This window comes from Lissotriton helveticus, chromosome 7, assembly GCF_964261635.1.
Source record: "Lissotriton helveticus chromosome 7, aLisHel1.1, whole genome shotgun sequence".
NCBI classification, from domain to species: domain Eukaryota; kingdom Metazoa; phylum Chordata; class Amphibia; order Caudata; family Salamandridae; genus Lissotriton; species Lissotriton helveticus.
In genome coordinates, this window is record NC_136068.1 from 584,306,868 (window position 1) to 584,325,505 (window position 18,638).

Genomic DNA, 18,638 nt, shown 5'->3' on the forward strand with positions numbered 1-18,638 from the left:
ACCAGAGGGGCAAGGAGCAGAAGGCCCATCTTTCTACAACAGACCTGCATAATGTGCTGGAGTAGGCAGGCACTGGAGACCTGAGACTACCCACGCTCCGTTGCAGGACTGGCTTATCTGTCACTGATTAGATTTTTATTTCCCAAAATCTAATCAATTTGGTGTTCTGATTTTGGTGATCATAATCCCCTTGTATGAGCTCTGACCCCGCCATCTAGGGAGGCATTTGTAGCAGAGGCTTACCATCCTACAGACAACCTCAGGTTGATTTGGAGACTAAGACCCACCCCTAGCTCTAGGTCAGGTAAGCCCAGAATATGGAGTCTGATATGGCATGCTAGAGCAATGACATCGCTGGCAGGGAGTGTGTGGGCTCCTCTGTGACCTTGTGGGGGGGGGGGGGCGGCCCTTCTTTGCCCAATAAAACCAGCCCATAATGGTCCCCATTGGTTTGCCCATGAATGCTCATTACCCAACAGATAACTGTCAAGGCTCTTAATACTTGTCCCAGAGATTAAGGGGACTCTACGGGAGCCATCGGCGCACCACTGTTGCTTGGAATATCAAGGAGTATATTCACAGATTGGAGCGATGCTCCGGGAAAGGCAGCAGTGCGGGGGGGGGGGGTCGCAGTTCTTGGTTGAGGCCTTGTTTTTGGGGGGTATGATCTGCAATTAAAAGGATGATGGGGCAATCATGCACTGCCATGGACGGACAAGGCACAACGAGGATATTGACAACAACAACAGGTTCATGGACTGGTTTGCCTGACCACGGTTAACATGGAATGACTGTCTCAAAGTGTATGATGTATGCAAAACAACAAAGGCAATAAAGTTTGTTTAAAAATAAATACATTTAAAAAAACACTTGTCCCAGAGATCCTTTAGTAGTGGCAGCCCTCCGGAAAAAGTAAAACAGTAACTACCAGGCCCTAGAAGGAACTAATCACCCAGCAGTGGGAGATATTAACCCAAACAAGTATTTACAATGCAATAGGTCTCGCAATTGTGAGTTTTTGAGCTATTAGCATTGTAAAGGTCAATGACTTTTATAAAAATAAAAAAATGTAAAGGCAGTGTCATTTGCAATGCCAATAGTCAATCTTTTGCAAAAGCAATACCTATTGTATTGCAGAGCGCTGTGTCCCTGAAGCGGGTGCCGCGCTCAGTATGAAAGTTAACAAAACAAACTGAAACCAAGCGAGATGTCCCTAAAGTGGGCCCCGCGCTCAATATTACATTAAAATAGAGTGCGGTGTCCCTGAAGCGGGCACTGCGCACAGCATGTAAATACATAAACAAAAAAACGCAGCCGCCATTGTCCCAATCAGTGTCCTAAAACTAAATAGTGCTCACGAACCAGATAAAGCTGACCGTGTAGCAAGCCAAGTAGGAGGGCCAGTCGTTATGGGCGTTAAATGCAGACAAGGCAGTCCCAAGGTAGAACTAACTAGCCTTTTTACGAATAAGAAGCCGCCAATAAAGGACAATGACACTAAGCCAATAACAAATATGGGGGGGGGGGGGGGAGTGGGCAGGGTTGCTAGTGCATACCCTAATACAGAATGCCTCGTAGATCGAGCAGTGCATGCGTGCTGCCGCTAGGCTCTACCTAAACAGAAAATCTTTCTGTGAGGCTGTGACAAATAAGATCTGCCAACCAGAAGGCCTCTCCAACCAGCTCCCACATTAAATGTGAGCCATGGGTGGCACATCTCACAGATTTACACCGCTGTGGAGCTAGACCATGTGACCCTAGGAATTGACACTATTGGGCAAGCCATACAGGTTACCTAGCAGGAAGTCTCGAATGCTATTCAGCAGATCCCTGGAGGTAAGCCACCAGGCCCAGGTTCTGTCCCTATCATTTTAATTATATGAAATGTCGACCTCTGGGCGACAATGCTGACAAATGTCTTCAATAGATTCTCCCATTCTAATATACTAGTTTCCTGGGCTACATCGACAATCGTCCAGATATTCAAGGAGGACCAAGCTCCACCAAACTGCTTTCACTCGAATTCTTTAATAGATATCCAGGCACAAATTTTGTGCAGGGTTACATAGAACAGGATCCTGGAATGGGCCGAGAATAATAAGATTATAAATTCCTGGCAAAACAGTTTCCATAATCAGATGGGCAACATAGAGTAGTGTTTAAATATGAATTTAATCTCATGTAAATACACAGTGGCTAAGCAACCCTCTCTCTACCTTTCCTTCATGGACTCGTTCATGGCTTTTCATTGTGTAAACCAGTCTAAGTTATGGCAACTCCTCCTTGAAATGGGGTTGGATGCGTTACTACTACACTTACCGGCATCACTAAACACGAAAACAAAAGCCAGGGTTAGATTTAGCAGAACTGGTGAAGTAACCGATGAAATCAATGTAGAGTGTGGGGTTCAAAAGAGGGGCGTTCTCCCTCCTTGCCGTTTGTTCTTTAATTAAATAAGCTTACCCCAGAACTGACTTCCTATACCCCAGATGCACTGCTGATAAAGGGTATCCCGCTCCCACCTTTGTTATACGTGGCCGATGCGGTGTTAATCGCCATACACTTAATGCCCTGCGCATGTTAGTCCACTCTTATGCAGCTAGCCACTTTAGATCTAACTTAGTTTAAACAAAATATTCATAATGGTATGCGGCCCCAAGCACATCTGCCTTTTAAGTATATCAGTCAGTCCTAATCGTTTGCTATACACCAACACTTTCCCTATTTGAGGAAAACTTTTGGCGCAACAGCTCATGGCCCCATACTAATCGCTGCGTAGGGCAAAGTTATCTAGGACAGCCGGCCCACTTCTTTGCCACCCATCCCCGCCGGGCAGCCAGGCCCTTGCACCACTAATCCAGAATACACTTCTCAGTGTGTTCCGGTGGCAACCTATGGGGCAGAAATTTGTCGCACTGCTCTTAAAATGGAAAAAGTTTTCTTAAAAAGATTATGTACGTTCCCTACCCCATCCCCCACCTTATTTGTCACATGTAGACAGGCTTATGTTATATTAGCGACCGAATTTGCACCGAACGTCCTTATTGTGGCTATTTATTTAAAAGACCGAAGAAGCCTCCCTCACTAGAGACATAATTAGCGATTATTTAGCATGTGCCGGAGGACTCATGATCCCTTAGCTGGCATACATGAAGAAATCATTTGAAGCAATAAACCGTGCTTTCACCAAAACTGTCACTCGCTTCCCTGTGGAAGAAGTATGTTCAAGCATTACTACTAGCACAGGTCCAAGCTCGGAGGCTACAAACCAAGACATCCAAACAAACTGTTTAAGCCTACCTACACTTGAGCTCCGATACTCTACCAGCTAGCGGTCTTTGGAAAGTGGGAGGGAGATGAGAATGTTCGTTACTTCATTTTAGGGCCGACATGAGTAAATACCTGTTTTGTTTCTCATTAGGTTTCCAGCATCAGCTTGAATCTAGTATGTGGCCTTGTAACACTTTTTCTGGACAGTTCGTGCTTCATTTTATTTTTTTCCCTGTGGTTCACTAAAATGTTTTAGTCCCCTTTATGAAATCCTGAAATTTTAGGCACTGTGCTCTATCGTATTACCATCTCCAGCAGCTATCGGACGACAAGACCCGCTTTTATGCAAGTTCTTTTTTGTATGCTGCATCACACTCCAGGGGACAATGCACTTCGATAAGACCAATTTTAGATGTTTTTATATTATTGATATATGTGTTATTCTCAACTCGCTGCTACTCTGTAATAACCTCAAAGAGACCAGGGTAAGTCTACCATCTGTTTTACTGCACTCTAGCACTTTATGCGATTCATCAATATTGCACACAAAACATTAAGGAGCAGTTGGTAGTGCATGTCCTGTTTTTAGGTCGAGGCCTCGTCCGCACTGCTGTAAGCAGTGGTGGGCGGAGCCGAAGATTTAATGATGTCTAGTATGGGGGCTTGAACCCGCCCCTCTTCTCCATTGGCTGGCCTCGTAAATGCTGGCCAGCCATTGGAGGAGAGGGGCGTCACTGTTCTAGCCCCGGCTTGAGCAGATTCGGGGGCGTTTTTCTCTTTTTAAGCCCCGCCCCTTTTCTAGTGGTGGGCGTTACACCCTCCCTCTCGCTGAGATCCCAGTCTATTCCTCCTGTAATGTATCCTTTGCTTCCTCTTGTATTTTGTTTGCTCCCAATTGTCACTTTTGCCTCATGTAATGTAACGTTTGCTTTTGTAATTTGTTCACTCGTAATCTTCTCATGTATCATTACTGTTCCTTTTGTGAAGCGAGCGCTCTGTCACTTTTTCCTCCTGTATTGCACCGTTTGCTACCTCATGTATTCCACCCGCCCACAACTGCCACCCCCGCCCCATGCAACAGCAATGTTTTCGTTAGTCTAGTTGTCCTTGCATTGAAGGCCGGCCGCTGAATCTTAGTCAGTGTTTCTTCGTCGCTGGTTGGAGGATGAAGGCTCCGTGGCGTCAGGAGTCCCCAGTCACCGGTGGCGTGAGCAGGCGGGGATAGGAAGCAAAGGGTGTTTGCACAGGGATCTGATCTGGAGGGGCGGTGACAGGGAGGGAGGGAGGGAGTGAGGGACGCTTCGCATCATCCGGACGAGAGACCCTCCCTTTGACAGACGGACGCCTGACTAACCGGTGACTGAGCTGACCCCTCCTTCGTACACATCGGTCCCTGGCCCACAACGCAAACTGGGGCATCGAACTAGCGCTCTTGGACCCGCTCATAACAAGCACAGGCCCCCCCCCCAGCCATGTGGACCCCGTCCTGCAGAAGCCTTGGACACGCTTACCCGGCACTTCTCATCCTGGTTAAAAAAATGATGCCCGTTCTCTAATTTTCTCGCTATTTCTTATCCCCAATTGTTTCTGTTTTTGTTTCCCTTTCCGTCTCTCACCCGTTCCTCCTCGCTCCGTCTTCCACTCTTATCTCCGGATTGCACATGCCTCAAAATCAGCACTCTGAGGTCACTTGACAATGTTCATTCTGAAGTAAAACACGCTCAAACGTCTACAATAAAATCAATGCAGACCGTTCCTACCACGTTCGTAACGAAAGAAGAGCAAACGACAAACATCGGCTCATGACTGCCAAAAAACGTGTACATTAACCGACCCACTCTTCCCCATCCCTTTTACTCTTTCTATTTTACTGTCTCTTCCTTCGTCTCTCTCCATTTCTCATACGTGCTCCTTCTTCCTTTCTTTCTACCGTCCCAATTTCTTTCTCTCGTTTATCTTTTTCCTCCACCCCTTGCTTAAACTCTGATCCCCAGAGGCTGGCTTACTCTTTGCTTTCTCTTTGTATCACATATTTGGATGCAATGACGGAAACAGCAAAATACAAGTCGGGCGGCACACGGATGTGTGACGATACATTGCAAACCGTAACAACGCATGGTATTACAACGTAGTTTTAACATCGGAAAAACAATTGCATAGCACGCAATTACATCGCATGCCGTTACCACGCGATTGCTGTGTCCCAGATGGTAAGTGGCATTACAAGGCAGTAGATGATATCGCCTCCCGTTACTACGCTTTTTGTTTGCCAGAGTCTAACTCCGCCAAACGTGATGGCTTGGAAGACCCAATTCTAATCTATGATGGTCGGCGATGTAACAGTTTTGGCTCATGGTCCCAGATGGCATTCTGACTCCTACGAGCACAAAACTTTTTCAATATTATATACAATAAAATGGTGCCGAATCAAGGCATGAATCTAGAAGGCACTGCATGGCACTCAACTGGCTATTTCTGGCCAGAAGAATAAGGGTCACTTCAAAGTTTTTTTATGGCAAAACATTGCTGGATTTATCAACACCTCTTAAGCTTTAATGTAAAGTTTAGCCCATCTGCAACCAGTGTAAAGTGGTCGTAACTGCCTCTTTGCGTAACAAACTTAAAATTTAACACTAGAGTTCCCCAATATCCTCAGAGGGGGGTACTCCGAAAGCCCCTTATAAAGTATGCTGTAAGTCCTGCAACGTTCCGTAGCCTAATGTGAATAACAACGCACTGTTCGTCACTAATTTCCCCATTATCAGATTAAGACAGGGTCTCTAACCGCTCTGTAAAGCTATCTTCAATTTGATTAAGGGGAGAGACGCACAAAACATGAAAAGTCCAACGAGCTAAAGCTAAGACACCTAAGTACAATGGAAAGATGTATGTTTAACTAACAAGATATAACCCTAATCTACCAAGTTTCAGTCACAGTTATTGTGCTAAAATGCTCGAATAGACCCAAAAAAAAATCCTTCCTTAAGAGGGATGCCCATAAAAATAAAAACTGTATAGTTTTACACTGTATGAAAGTATTGTTATGATACTTACTACAGCAGTTTTACAACTATTAATATCTAGTAATAGGTGCTAATAATATTAAAGTTCAAGGTCATCCATTTATCAACCTCTGAAGGATGGAAAGCTGAAATGGCCTTACAAGACTCCAACTTGTGCTTTGCAGGTTACACACAGATAAATGTCTGCAGTGAATGCTTAAGTTACTGGGGAATCGTATTGATTTCAAAAGCCTCCGTTCATCCGTGCATTGATCCAAACATGTTCTGAAGCTAACACTCCAAGTGGAGAATTGAAGGGGCACATCGCACGCTTTCAAGGCGAAAGAAAAAGCGGGGCACAGCAATACACAGCGGTGCCTAAAATACCGTGAGAGCAGTTGTCTCATTGGGACAGATTTCTAAAAGTAGGCAGAGTTAAAAGAAACGCACGGCCGCAAAAGTGAACACGACCACCATCTGTTTCCAATTAACGCGACCAGGAGACAGGCAAATGTAAACAAGCACAGGCGTGACAACTGGAAACAGATGGCACCTCTGCTCGCTCCCGCAAGGTGGATGCAATACATGCACGAGTGCTCATTGGAAACAGTGCAGTACATGCAGGAGTTTAATAAAGTACAACTCTATTCCTAAGCAGCGCAGCGCTAGGCTCGATCTAAAACCTTAAGGACTGAGAACATGCAGGTTTAAAACATTTAAAGTCTTAGAAACATTGTTAGAAAGGGCGTTTATTAGCAGTGGGACACAACTTTAACACCAGGGCTCGAGGATCGTGGCATGACAAAAAATGTGTAAAGGCCAAGTACTATTCTACTTCTGTACTATTTAGACTTCAAAAAATTAAAGAGGCTCTTGGGTTTTAGATGATAGAATTGGTAAGACTTTAGGTAGGGAAACAGATGTCAACCTTTAAAACAATATTTGGTAAAAGTCAGTAAAGCGGCCTAGATCTAGAATGAACTAAGATTCATTGACATTTTTATAAATATCCATTTTAACTGTCCTCAAAAATGTCCCACATGCAACCTACTACATCACAGTGTTATTTACTATCCATAATATTAGCTTGAAATCTTAACCATTCACAAGTGTGTGAGCAAATCTAGTAAAAAAAATTCAAATGCCTGCTCAGTCAAACCAATGCTAACTGAAAACAATATCTTTCTATGCTTAGTTCCACAAAGAATGCAGCCAGCTCCTCCAATACTGGTAGGTAAAACCCGTACTGCCTGCACTTGTTAACCAGCTCCCAAGCACATGCCATGCCAAATTGCCTGGAATGGTGGTAATGTGCTTGCAATTTCTCAGAGGCCCAATGCTTTAAAAGATTTTAAAGACACGAGCAGCAAGCGATTAAGCCTGAGGCTTTGCAACTGCCAGTCAATGTTGATACCATTCGGACAAATGTAATGAATAGGGTATTCAAATACTTCTGATGGAAATGCTTACAGCACAATGCATCTTGTAGCCCATTACAAATGGATTTTTGGACATATGTCCAATGTTCTCCTATTATGCAAGACAATTTTTTTTTATGGGGAAAGAAAATGATGGCTGAAACAGATGAGACGAAGCCATCATCTGGGATTCACAAAAATATTAAGCCAAGACGGTTAAAAATGGACTGGCAAAGAACCAGGAGCAAACAGTCCTAAGAGAAGAGTGTACAGTTGTAACATCTGTTGGCACAGGACTGAATGAAAAATAAAAGTGTGAAAAACCCAACTAAGTCTTTCATTCTATTAACTTGGACAATATATCTTCAGGGAGGCACATCAATCGCATCAAGGTGGGAAATAGTCTAATTTGATACACTTTGCATGTGTTAAACAAAATAGACTACGCTTTAGACATTCTCTACATGATCCCTCATCTTTACAAATAAATGTTTATTTTGTAAGGTGTGCCACGATGCAGGCAATATGATTCCAGATGAAAGAGTATGCAGTATATGGACTTAACACAACTGGGCACATGGATCCTGAAGCCACACAGCTGCTGTTCTACTAAAATGGAGTACCATAAGTAAACCCCATATTCACCAACACAAATAAGAATAAGTGCATTAGATGAATACTGTAAGAATAAAAAGGCAATAAGCAATAAACAAGCATTGCCACAGCCAATAGGTCTCACCTTTTGGACCTTATAAGTGTGTAGCCATGCAATATATTATCCGCCGACATACCATTGAGTAGCACAATAATCGCATGAGTACATGTATTTGCGGGTTGTAATTTGAAGCATCCGCTTTTGATATGGTTTATGAATAGTGTAGGCAGAGCGCCGTGTAACATTCATGCATATATTGGCATGGATTACAGAAAAATATACAAAATAGTTCAGAACACATACAGACATCCAATACCGATTAACAAAAGGAGCACACTTAAATCTTTAAAAGGAACTAACAGCTCTTCAGTTTGTAACCAAGATATAGAGTGGGTGCGAACTAGTTGTGGCTGATGAAAATAATTGTACCTATGCACTATTTGGGAGATAAAGAAACATTTTCAAGCCGTTAAACTTGTTGCCGCAACCTACTCGCTTCGCAACTAAATTAGGTGTGAGCGCATTTCAATTACTTTACATGCAAAGAAGGCTAAAGCCTTCCTTTAAAATAATTTGACATTTAATTCCAGCTGCAGCAACATTTCTTCCCCCCCTCCCCCACCACAGAACACCAAATCGCATAACCTATTTGAACTACGTTAAGTTACGTAACGTACTCAAATGTTACAGCACATTAGCCTTCAATATCACGTGTCTTTATTACCAGTCAGACTGAATGAAATTAAACTCCCGTTTATATACTGTCCGAGATGCAGCTATAAGTGAGAAACAGTGTGGTTTCCCAATGAACATTTATGTTGCTCTTTTGTCATTCAAATTAAAAAATTGTGGCTTAATGGATAGGGCAGCCAACTTTGAAGCTGGGCAACCAGGTTAGAGTCCAGCAGGATGCTCAAACATCTTGTGATTCTTGGCAAATCACTTCATTTCCCTTTGCCTAACAAGCAGAAAAGAAAGTGAAATAACTGCTGGCGAGGAGCAGGAAACCAGTTGGGGGGAAAAATGCTGAGGGGCTGTCAGGAAGAGGGGACGTTCTACCACATTCTCTGGGTATGCCCGCGCATAGTACCCTACTGGACTAAAGTGGCATGCACAATGGCAACAGTGGTGGGGTTGCCAGTCCCAGTGGAGCCCAGATGGTTCTTGCTCATGATTAAAGGGCCCACGTACTGGTCCAGCTATAATGAGATTTGGTTGGCCATGGCAGCTGGAGTGGCGAAAACACAACGTCGCCAATTGCTGGGGGGCGCAGGCACCCCCGCAATGGGACCAATGGCTGCGAGATCTGGACTGGTGTCAAAGGGCTGAAGAAACGATATAGAAGTCCAGGGGGTGTATAAAGAAGTGGAAGAGGGCATGGGAGCCGTGGCGGAGGAACCGTGTCGAGCGCAGTGGGGAGATGCGGGGGATTAAGTGTATTCCAGTCCTTGCATTGTCAAGCTTGCCTGAGTTTGTACCATGTAATGTTAATATCCCATCTGTTTTTTTTTTCAACACACCTGTATGAGGACTGTGAACATGAGCTTTGTTAATAAAAAGTTTTTTTTTTAAAAGAAATGGGGGTCTCTAATTGTCAAGGGCTTGCACCTTTGTCCAATAGGGACCCTTCTTCCTAGTTAGGATAAGGGAGTTACACTCCTAAAATAACTCCTGCTCACCCCTTTGGTAGCTTGAGACTGTGTGTAAAGCATTTGCACGTAACCAACAGTAATACAGTGTGAGCACTACGAAATGACACCACACCAGTTTAGAAAAATAGCCAATATTTTTATATACAAGGCCAAAAACAATAAGAATCCACAATACAGTACTTAAAAATATACAGTTATCAAAATACGCTTTCAAAACAGTTCCTTGATGTCGATAGCTCCATCCGGGGTGATCACGGTGTCGCCGACCAGATACGGTGTCGGGAAGACCCACAAACAGTACCTGTCAGAGATGCAGGGTGCCGAAGCCCTTTGAAGTCATTCGCGCTGCAGGTCAAGCTCCTTTCTGTTGCGATCAGGAGCACTGGCGTCTGCAGGTGTCGGGTCCTGCGGTACGAAGTGCAGCAAGCGGTGCCCTCAGGTCGCAGTGGTTCGGTGGCGGCGTCAGATGGCGTCATCGGTGAGACCAGGGTCGCGGTGAGAGGTGAAGACTGTGCTCGTCACTGTGGTGGCAGGTCACGGTGCAAGCAGCAGCGTCGTCGCTGCTGAAGTGCTGTTGTCGGCTGACAAACGGGTGTCGATGGTACGGGTGTCAATGGTGCTGGCGTCGGTAGGCCAAGGTTGTGGTGCGGGATGAGGGTGGTGCCTCGTGTAACATTACGAGTGGTGCTCTCAAACCACAGTGCAAGCAGAGGCATCTATTTTGGCGTGGAGCGGCTGCGTCGGGGACGCCAATGCGGCGATGTGAATTGAGGCGGTGCGGAATGCGGTGCCCACAGGACACGGTGCAAGCAACAGCTAGGTGGCGGCATCAGCAGGAGTCGGTGAGACCAGGGTTGCGCTGAGGCGGTGCTCTCTGAGGTACCCAGGCTTTGGCGTGAAGAGAGGCAGTGCAGAGTGCGGTGCCCACAGGTCGCGGTGCGAGCAACGGCTCAGTGGTGGCGTCAGCAGGCGTCGTCGGTGAGACAAGGGTCGTGATGCGGTGCTGCCCTCTGCGGTGCCTTCAGGACACTGAGTCGGCATCGTAGAGTTGCTTTTCTTCTGTCGCAGCACAAAACAGTCCCCAGTGCGGAAGGCAGAAGAGCTTGAAGTCTTTGCTGTTCCTGAGAATTCTTTAACAGGGGGCAAGCTCTACCTCAAGCCCTTGGAGAAACTCCCATAAGTAGATTGCAGAAATTTCAGTCCAGTCCTTTCACTGCCCAAGACCGAAGCAGCCACTGTAGGCCAGCACAGCAAAGTGGTAGTCTCTCCTCACAGCTTCTCCAGCTCTTTTTCTTGGCAGTCTTCTTGATCCAAAAGAGTTCTAAAGTTCAGGGGTCTGGGCCACAGTATTCTATCCAAAACTCCTTTGATCCTCTAGGCAGAGGGTGTCTGCGCCCAGCCAGAACCAGTTCTGCCTTCTCTAGTGTTGTTTCCCGGCAGGGAGTGGAGACAGCATTGTCAGAGGTAGACCAGGCCCTTTGAGGTGCCAGTAAATCTCCCTTTTCTCCCCATCGCAGCCCAGGTCTATTCAGCCCTTTCCAGACCTACCTAGACTATCGGGAGCCACCCTTGCTTCCTAGCCACCTGTTGTCCAAAACTCAGACCAGTAATCCACATTCCAGCAGAGGCACACAGGATGACTGAGCAACAAAATATCTACTTCGTAAAAGTGGTATTTTCAAACACAGAACATGAAAATCACCTTTACTAAAAGATGCATTATTAGATTGAGTTCAAGCATATGAAATTTTATTTTCCCACCTAGTTCCCAGGGTCACTTATGTTTATAAGATGTTATAAACAAACTTCCCATTCGGTTCTATGGGGAACAAATAGCCTTGCAATAATGAAAAACTAAATGGGCTGTAATTCACTATCAGGACATGCCACACACACCAAGGCATGTCCTACCTTTCACATACACTGCACGCTGCCCACAGGGGTACTTTGGGCCTACCTTGGGGATGCCCGACATGTACGAAAAGGGAAGGTAAGGGACTGGCAAGTGTGTGCAGGGGCCAAGTCGACATGACAGTTACAAACTGCGCGCAAACTCTGCAATAGCAGGTCTGAGGTACATTTTCCGGGCTACTCACATGGGTGGCACAATCCGTGCTGCATGCCAACGCGTAGCATTTGGTTTCCAGGCCATGGCACATTCAGTGCACTTTACTAGGGGCTGACAAGAAAACCAAACAGCCAATCATGGAAACACCAATCCAGAACATACTTTACCACAGGAGCACTTGCACTTTACCACTGATCAGCAGTGCGAAAAGCGTGTAGAAACACTATGCCAGCAAAAACAGTCAAAACCGGGATGGCATGTAAGAAAGTGGCTCTGTATATACTGCACCAAAATAAGGTACAGTGTGCACAGAGTCCACAGTCCCCAAAGGGTTGGTAGAGGTTAAAGTTAGAAATAACCTTACTCTATAAAGTGGTAGCTTAGTTGAGCTGTAAGGCAGTATCAGAGAACAGTGTAAAGCATGTGTTGTACACACTCAGTCAGCAAATGGTCTCACAAACTAAAGAACTGAACTCTAGGCCAAATGTTTTGTATATAAAAATATATTGTGGTTTTATTTTAGAACCACAAGTAGGTATAAAAATACTTTCTCAGAATGAGATGCAACAGTTAGATACTTTCAAATAACAAGACTTTTCAATGCAATAAATACAGTTGTTGCAAACCCTTGTTTTTATATAAAACAAAAAATCTTTTAACTTTTTTTTAGCATCCAGTCTTATATTGTTTCCAATACAATTGTTAAATAATGGCCTGCATATTAACAGTACCTGCTCAGCTACAGGCTGGGACCTTGTAGCACTATAAACACACAAGTGACAATTTCGCACAGTGCCAACCAAGATTCAAGTCAGTTTGTCTCTGGCTACACATACTTTCTTAAATTTACTTTAAAATGCACCATTTGCCACTCTTTTTTTCAAGGTTTTCTCTAGGGGAATCTCCTAAATACCCCTTATGTTGGTGGGGGCGCAACACTCATCTCCAAATGTTATGCCCCACTATTTTGAAAGGTCACCAGCCACCACTGCTTGGGGGAAACCAATCTTTGGTTGGGATGGCAACGGTGGTAGCGACACGTGACACTGCCCAAAAATGGAGGTCAGAGGCAACATCTACCCTTAGGGAATGGCAGAGAGGAATGGACTGGTGTGTGCGACTAGAAAAGCCCATCAACATGGCCAGAGGTTGCCCGTAGAAACACTCCTGGATTTTGGGCAAATGGCTAGACTTTAATGCTTTAGAAGCCGGATCTCTCCAAGACCTACTGTCGTATGATAGACATGTCACATGGAGTATTGGTGCACCTGTTTGTGATTTTATTGTGTTCTGTTCACCCTTTTAAAAAAAATTATAAAATAACGTATCCCCAAAAAAAAGAAATCAAGTTTAGAATATGTATGTACCATTATTCCATACCCAAAACGAAGCAGCACAAATTAAAAAAATTAATCCAAGACCTCATTTTTTCGTAATTCAGGCGATGAAATTAATGGGTATCCTCAGTCAAGACTTACTTCGGCACGTCATGAAAGTAGGTAGATGGCCCTCAACAACTTGACTCAATCCATGGTCAACAGTAGCAACCGTGTAAAAAGCACCAAGAATTGTCATTTGCCGCTAAAGGGGCCCTGAAATCCTTTGTAACACTGCAGTCGGACTTTGGCTTGCACCGTTCACAGTTCTTTAAATAAGCGCAACTGCGGCATGCCTGGCTGGCCCAAAACATCCCATTAACCGAGCTCCCTGAATATGCACCCTTGGAGGGACGACTGCTACAGGAACAGATCACGGGGAAAGCGGTCTCACTCACATATAAAACTCTAACAAATAACATGCTGGGCGACCTGGCTAAACTGAGAAGGTCCTGGGAAGCAGAGGTGGGAGACATGGACGACTTGGACTGGGACATAATTTTAATGCACCCCAGAGATGTGGCAATTAAGTCCAGGCTACGCCTTATCCAATTTAATGTGCTCCACAGAACTTACTATGACAGGGTGCGCCTCTGTAGGATGGGGAAAACGGATGATAAGAGATGCCTTAGATGTAAGGTAGAGGATGGTGACTTTTACCACCTTATGTGGAAGTGCGTTTCGATTCAACGCTACTGGACCCACATCTTTAGGGAACTGGGTGAGGTATTGGGGATCCCTCTCCGGCCGGAACCCAGACTGGCACTACTGGGTATGACTAATGACGTGGACCTAACGAGACCCCTGCTGACCTTCCTGGTGTTGGCCCTCGTAGTGGCGAAGCGAGATATAGCGAAATACTGGGGCGCGCCGAAACCACCGGATATAGAGGAATGGAGGAGAGGGCTGGACCTATACATGGCCGCCGAGAGAGTGACTTACAGGGCCAGGGGGTGCCCGAAGAAGTTCCGTAGGGTCTGGGCCAGGTGGAGACACTACCATGGATTGGATGGGGGGTTGTGAGGGGGACAGTTTCAGTATCAGAAAACACATTCTTATGAGTACACCTGAGTTGACTTTATATAGCATGTTACTGGATACTTGCACAATGATGTTATTGATATCTAGCCGGTTAGTAACGACATCTGCTAGATATGTATGGCTCTGGGAGGGGTGGGTGGACGATCTGGGTGTGTGCGAAGTTATTTACATGATTGGGATGTTGACTTATAATAAAATGCAAATAAAAATATTTTTTTAAAAAAGAATTGTCATTTGCCCATGAAATCTAGCCACTAGAGTGTTGTGGAAGGACTGCAATAGTTGAAGGTACCTTGAATGCAAAACAACTGGCAAACAAAAATAAAGAATCGGAAGTGAGGATTTTTCTGTACTGCCAATTGAACACCGGAGGTAATGAGTACAGCCTGCACTACCTTCAAACACCCAAGGTGATGTAAGTGCAGCTGTACAAGGTATGCATGTCTGAAGCAATGAAAGTGCAACTGAGATATTGATGGGCAGTTCCTCTAACCACAAATAATAATACCAGCATTTGTAAAGCGAGCAGCTACTGCAGGCAAGGTGTCCCGGCGCTGGGGGCAGTCGGGAAGATTAAGCAAGCTATTACCCAGAGTCACACAGTGCTGGGCTTGCCTGCTGCCGGCAATCGAACCGTGAGCCCCCGTGTTCCAGGGTCAGCTGCCCTGGCCACTGCACCAAATTAGTATCCATGTTGCTAAAAATCTTGAACCAATTTCCTTACCAAAGCAGGCCAATGTGGCACCGAAACCAGACTGTCCTGGATCAAAACTGGATTGCTCCGAGGAGCCCAAACGAGAGATCCTTCCAGCAAGATCACCATGACGTCTTCTGCATGAACCTTCACCCATGTGTGGGGCCTCCAACTTGAGCCATCAAACTCCACGAACATCTACGGTAGAACAGCAAAATATAGACTATCAGTCTAGCACACTTTTTATCACTTAAAGTGTACTTCAGAAAATTACCTTCAACCGAAATAACTTGGCCATTCTCTACATGCATTACAAGGAAGCTCCTTAGACCTAAAACAATCTGATTACTACTCTACAGTGGTGCATCTATGAAAATGTATGCTCGTGAAATGCTGCATAAGGGAACCAAGTAAAAAGATCCCTCAAAACGTAAGCTGATAAAGCATTGCAAAATTCCTGATGTAGGCCAGCAAAATTAACACTTTTTTTGCCTGAGGTGAAATATTTAATCAGGATGTCTTGCAGTATGTCAAATCCATACACGCTGTAAACTCTTAAGCTTATTATATATGTTTAATATTTGCTCCTGAAAGGATGCGTAAGTAACACACCATCTTTAATTAGTATATCAAAATGCTGCCAGTTGCATTGACGCTCTGAGGGCATTGTATGCACAACTACGAAAATAAACTAAGCACCTCTACACAAGAATAAATGAGTATCTCAAAGCACCCATACACATCACATTAATCCTGAAACAAAATACTGCCTCGCCAAGCATTATAACATTGCAATTATAATTGTATAGGCTTACTACCCTTGACGAGTCATCATATCACTTTTCGTGTGTAGCAAACTGCTCTGGAATGCAAAAAGAATTAGAGGTGGATTAGTATAGGGAAATATGAGTTTAATGTGAACAGGGACATGCAAGCTTGTTAGATGGATTGAAAGGGATAAATGAAGGAGAGAAGAGGGAAGGGTCTGGAAAGTGTTACTTGGGAGATCATAGAAGAGGCTTGAAAGGAGTAAAATGAGAGATAAAAAAGGAAAGTCTAGAAAGGATTAGGCAAATTACAGTAGTAAAATGAGGTTTGGGGTGAGTCAAAGGAGGGATAAGGAATTTATAAAGGGCCTTTTTGGGAGATTCTAGTAAAATGAGGTTTGGGTGAGCCACTGAGGGCTAGGAGATGGGAGAAGAGTCTGGAAAGTGATATGTTGGAGATCATAGTAGTAGAGTGAGGTTTGGGATGAGTCAGAGTGGAGGTATAGAATATAATGAGACGGGTATGGGCAGAAAGAGTAGTGAACTTGAGAGATTTTAAGATGTATTGTATAAATATATATTATCCTATGCTTAACATGTTTATAGGGTACTGTATCGTTATATGTTTGACAAGATGCGTATGGATCTGTTTCATTCATCTATCACAATAAGTAAAGATTATCATAACTATTTTATCGACAAGTGGTTCACTATTGAAATAAGAAGAAAAACTTTATATAAATACACATTAGCTTCAATTATATCGACACATAAAAGTCTGAGTATATATACACACACATACATATATAACTTATAAACATTTGTTAAGCACACCAAGAATATCTATACATTTTAAAATACATAGTTAATACACATCTGTACAAAGAATGACACATTTAGATACATACATATAATCAAATTATAAATGTTCACAAACAAAGGGATATTAGGTACATTAGTGTTTGAGTATGGTGTTTATGTAGGAAAGAGTCTACTCTTGAGCATTCTTCTGAAGATTATGTCATAAGTGAAGCTTAGCTTTCATTCACAAAACTAGTCAGCCAAAGTGCTGGCAATGCTGCTAGCCTTAAAGTCAACTCACCCAAATGGGCTTTAGGTAACTAGCTCAACCCCACCTAAAGTTGAGACAGCACTCCAAATCCAACAAACCAAAAAACGTGGAGCTACTTGTTTGTATACAATATAGTTAGGAGAGCCAATGTAAGCTTGAACCACAGTTCTGGGCTGGCCCGTCGCTATAGTCCAATTAAAAGAGCAAAAGACTGGTCAGGCCCTCTCAAACCATACGGCTTTGTTAAAGAAAAATAGGCAGTGCCATGAAAATTGAAGGAGACCTCCTGCAACAGTATGAGCAATATTGTAATAAAATGTCTAGCAGAGTAGTAGCCGATTTTTGCCTTACCGTATTGTATCCTGACAGTACTCTCTATCCACCTTCTCTGGTCGTGTTTTTGAGAATCAAGTTCACAGCAGTCCCTACTAAGATGTTACAACTCTCCTGGAATAGTTTTATTTGATAAATTCGATAAATCTACAGACGATAACATGTAAATAAGATTATCTGCTCGAAAGTGGTTTTTAATCCATGTAGTGTACTGAAGTGATTTGAAAAAATGTACAGAAAAGCTTCGTGAAACGATCTAACTTTGTTTGCCCTATCATTCAGACACAAATAGGTAATGTGCATAATTTACATTAAATGTGATTGAGAATAGTAAAAGCAGTAGAAAGAACTCTGCACAAAGTGCTGTCATTTCCGTAACTCAGGTGCAGAATTGCAGACAGTATAATCAGAAACAGGGGCTGTAATCCTGCCTTATCCACTCGGTCAAGCTGTGTAAACCCGGGCAAACAACTTTACCATCGATTTCATTATCCTTAACCCCAACATTCTGGAACATAAACCAGTGAAGCAGCCAAGAGTCAACTCATTCATATATAGGTTAATAGACAGTCTTGACATTTTTACGATGTCATATTTCATGTAATGTACGTCATAGGTATTAAAATCACTTGGTAACTGCCATAGCTCTCTACGACCTCACCACAAACCACTCTCCCTATGAATTTGGTGATATTAACAATACCACAATGGGTTGTGACAGGTGCGCAAAGCTGTAACTCTCCCCCTTCCCCCCCCCACATCTGTTGCCGTGGGCCAAGACCTCTGGGCTGGGGCTACCAGACCAGCTTGGCCGGGTCAGTAAAGGCACAGTGTTCTGCTGGCCTCTTAAACATGTGTACAGCAGGACAGCTTCCACTTTACTGAAGGTGTCCCTGCTGTCTGCTCCGCCCTGCCTAATCGTTTCGCTTTCGAAGAAAATGTGTCCATGGCACAGGTGTGAACTTACTAGCAGGGGATGAAAGCTTTTTTTTAACATTCTTTATTATCAACTGTAAATTCAATCATGATATTAACAGATACATGCATTCACAACAGTCTTTTATGATTTATATCACCCCCATTGCACAAATTGCATATCTATATCACCTACGCAATACAAGGAAACTTGTAAGAGGTAAGCTAAGCGTCTTAGACATGCGTTGACATATCATAGGAAAAGTAATTCAGCAAAATTTAAGCAAAGAGATAATTACCGTTACTGCACTAGATAAATATGTACACCCCCCCCCCCCCCCAACACCCCCCTCACCCGTCCCCTCGAACTCCTGG

General features: G+C 44.0%; 1 protein-coding gene across 1 annotated transcript in view; it reads right to left on the minus strand.

Annotated features, from left to right (window-relative positions):
• Positions 1 to 18,638, minus strand: part of KDM3B (lysine demethylase 3B) — a 1,181,011-nt gene that overhangs the window by 1,119,156 nt on the left and 43,217 nt on the right. Inside the window, exon 2 of the mRNA XM_078652703.1 lies at positions 15,207 to 15,374. Coding sequence (XP_078508829.1) covers positions 15,207 to 15,374 — 168 coding nt within the window. The remainder of the gene's footprint in view (positions 1 to 15,206; positions 15,375 to 18,638) is intronic.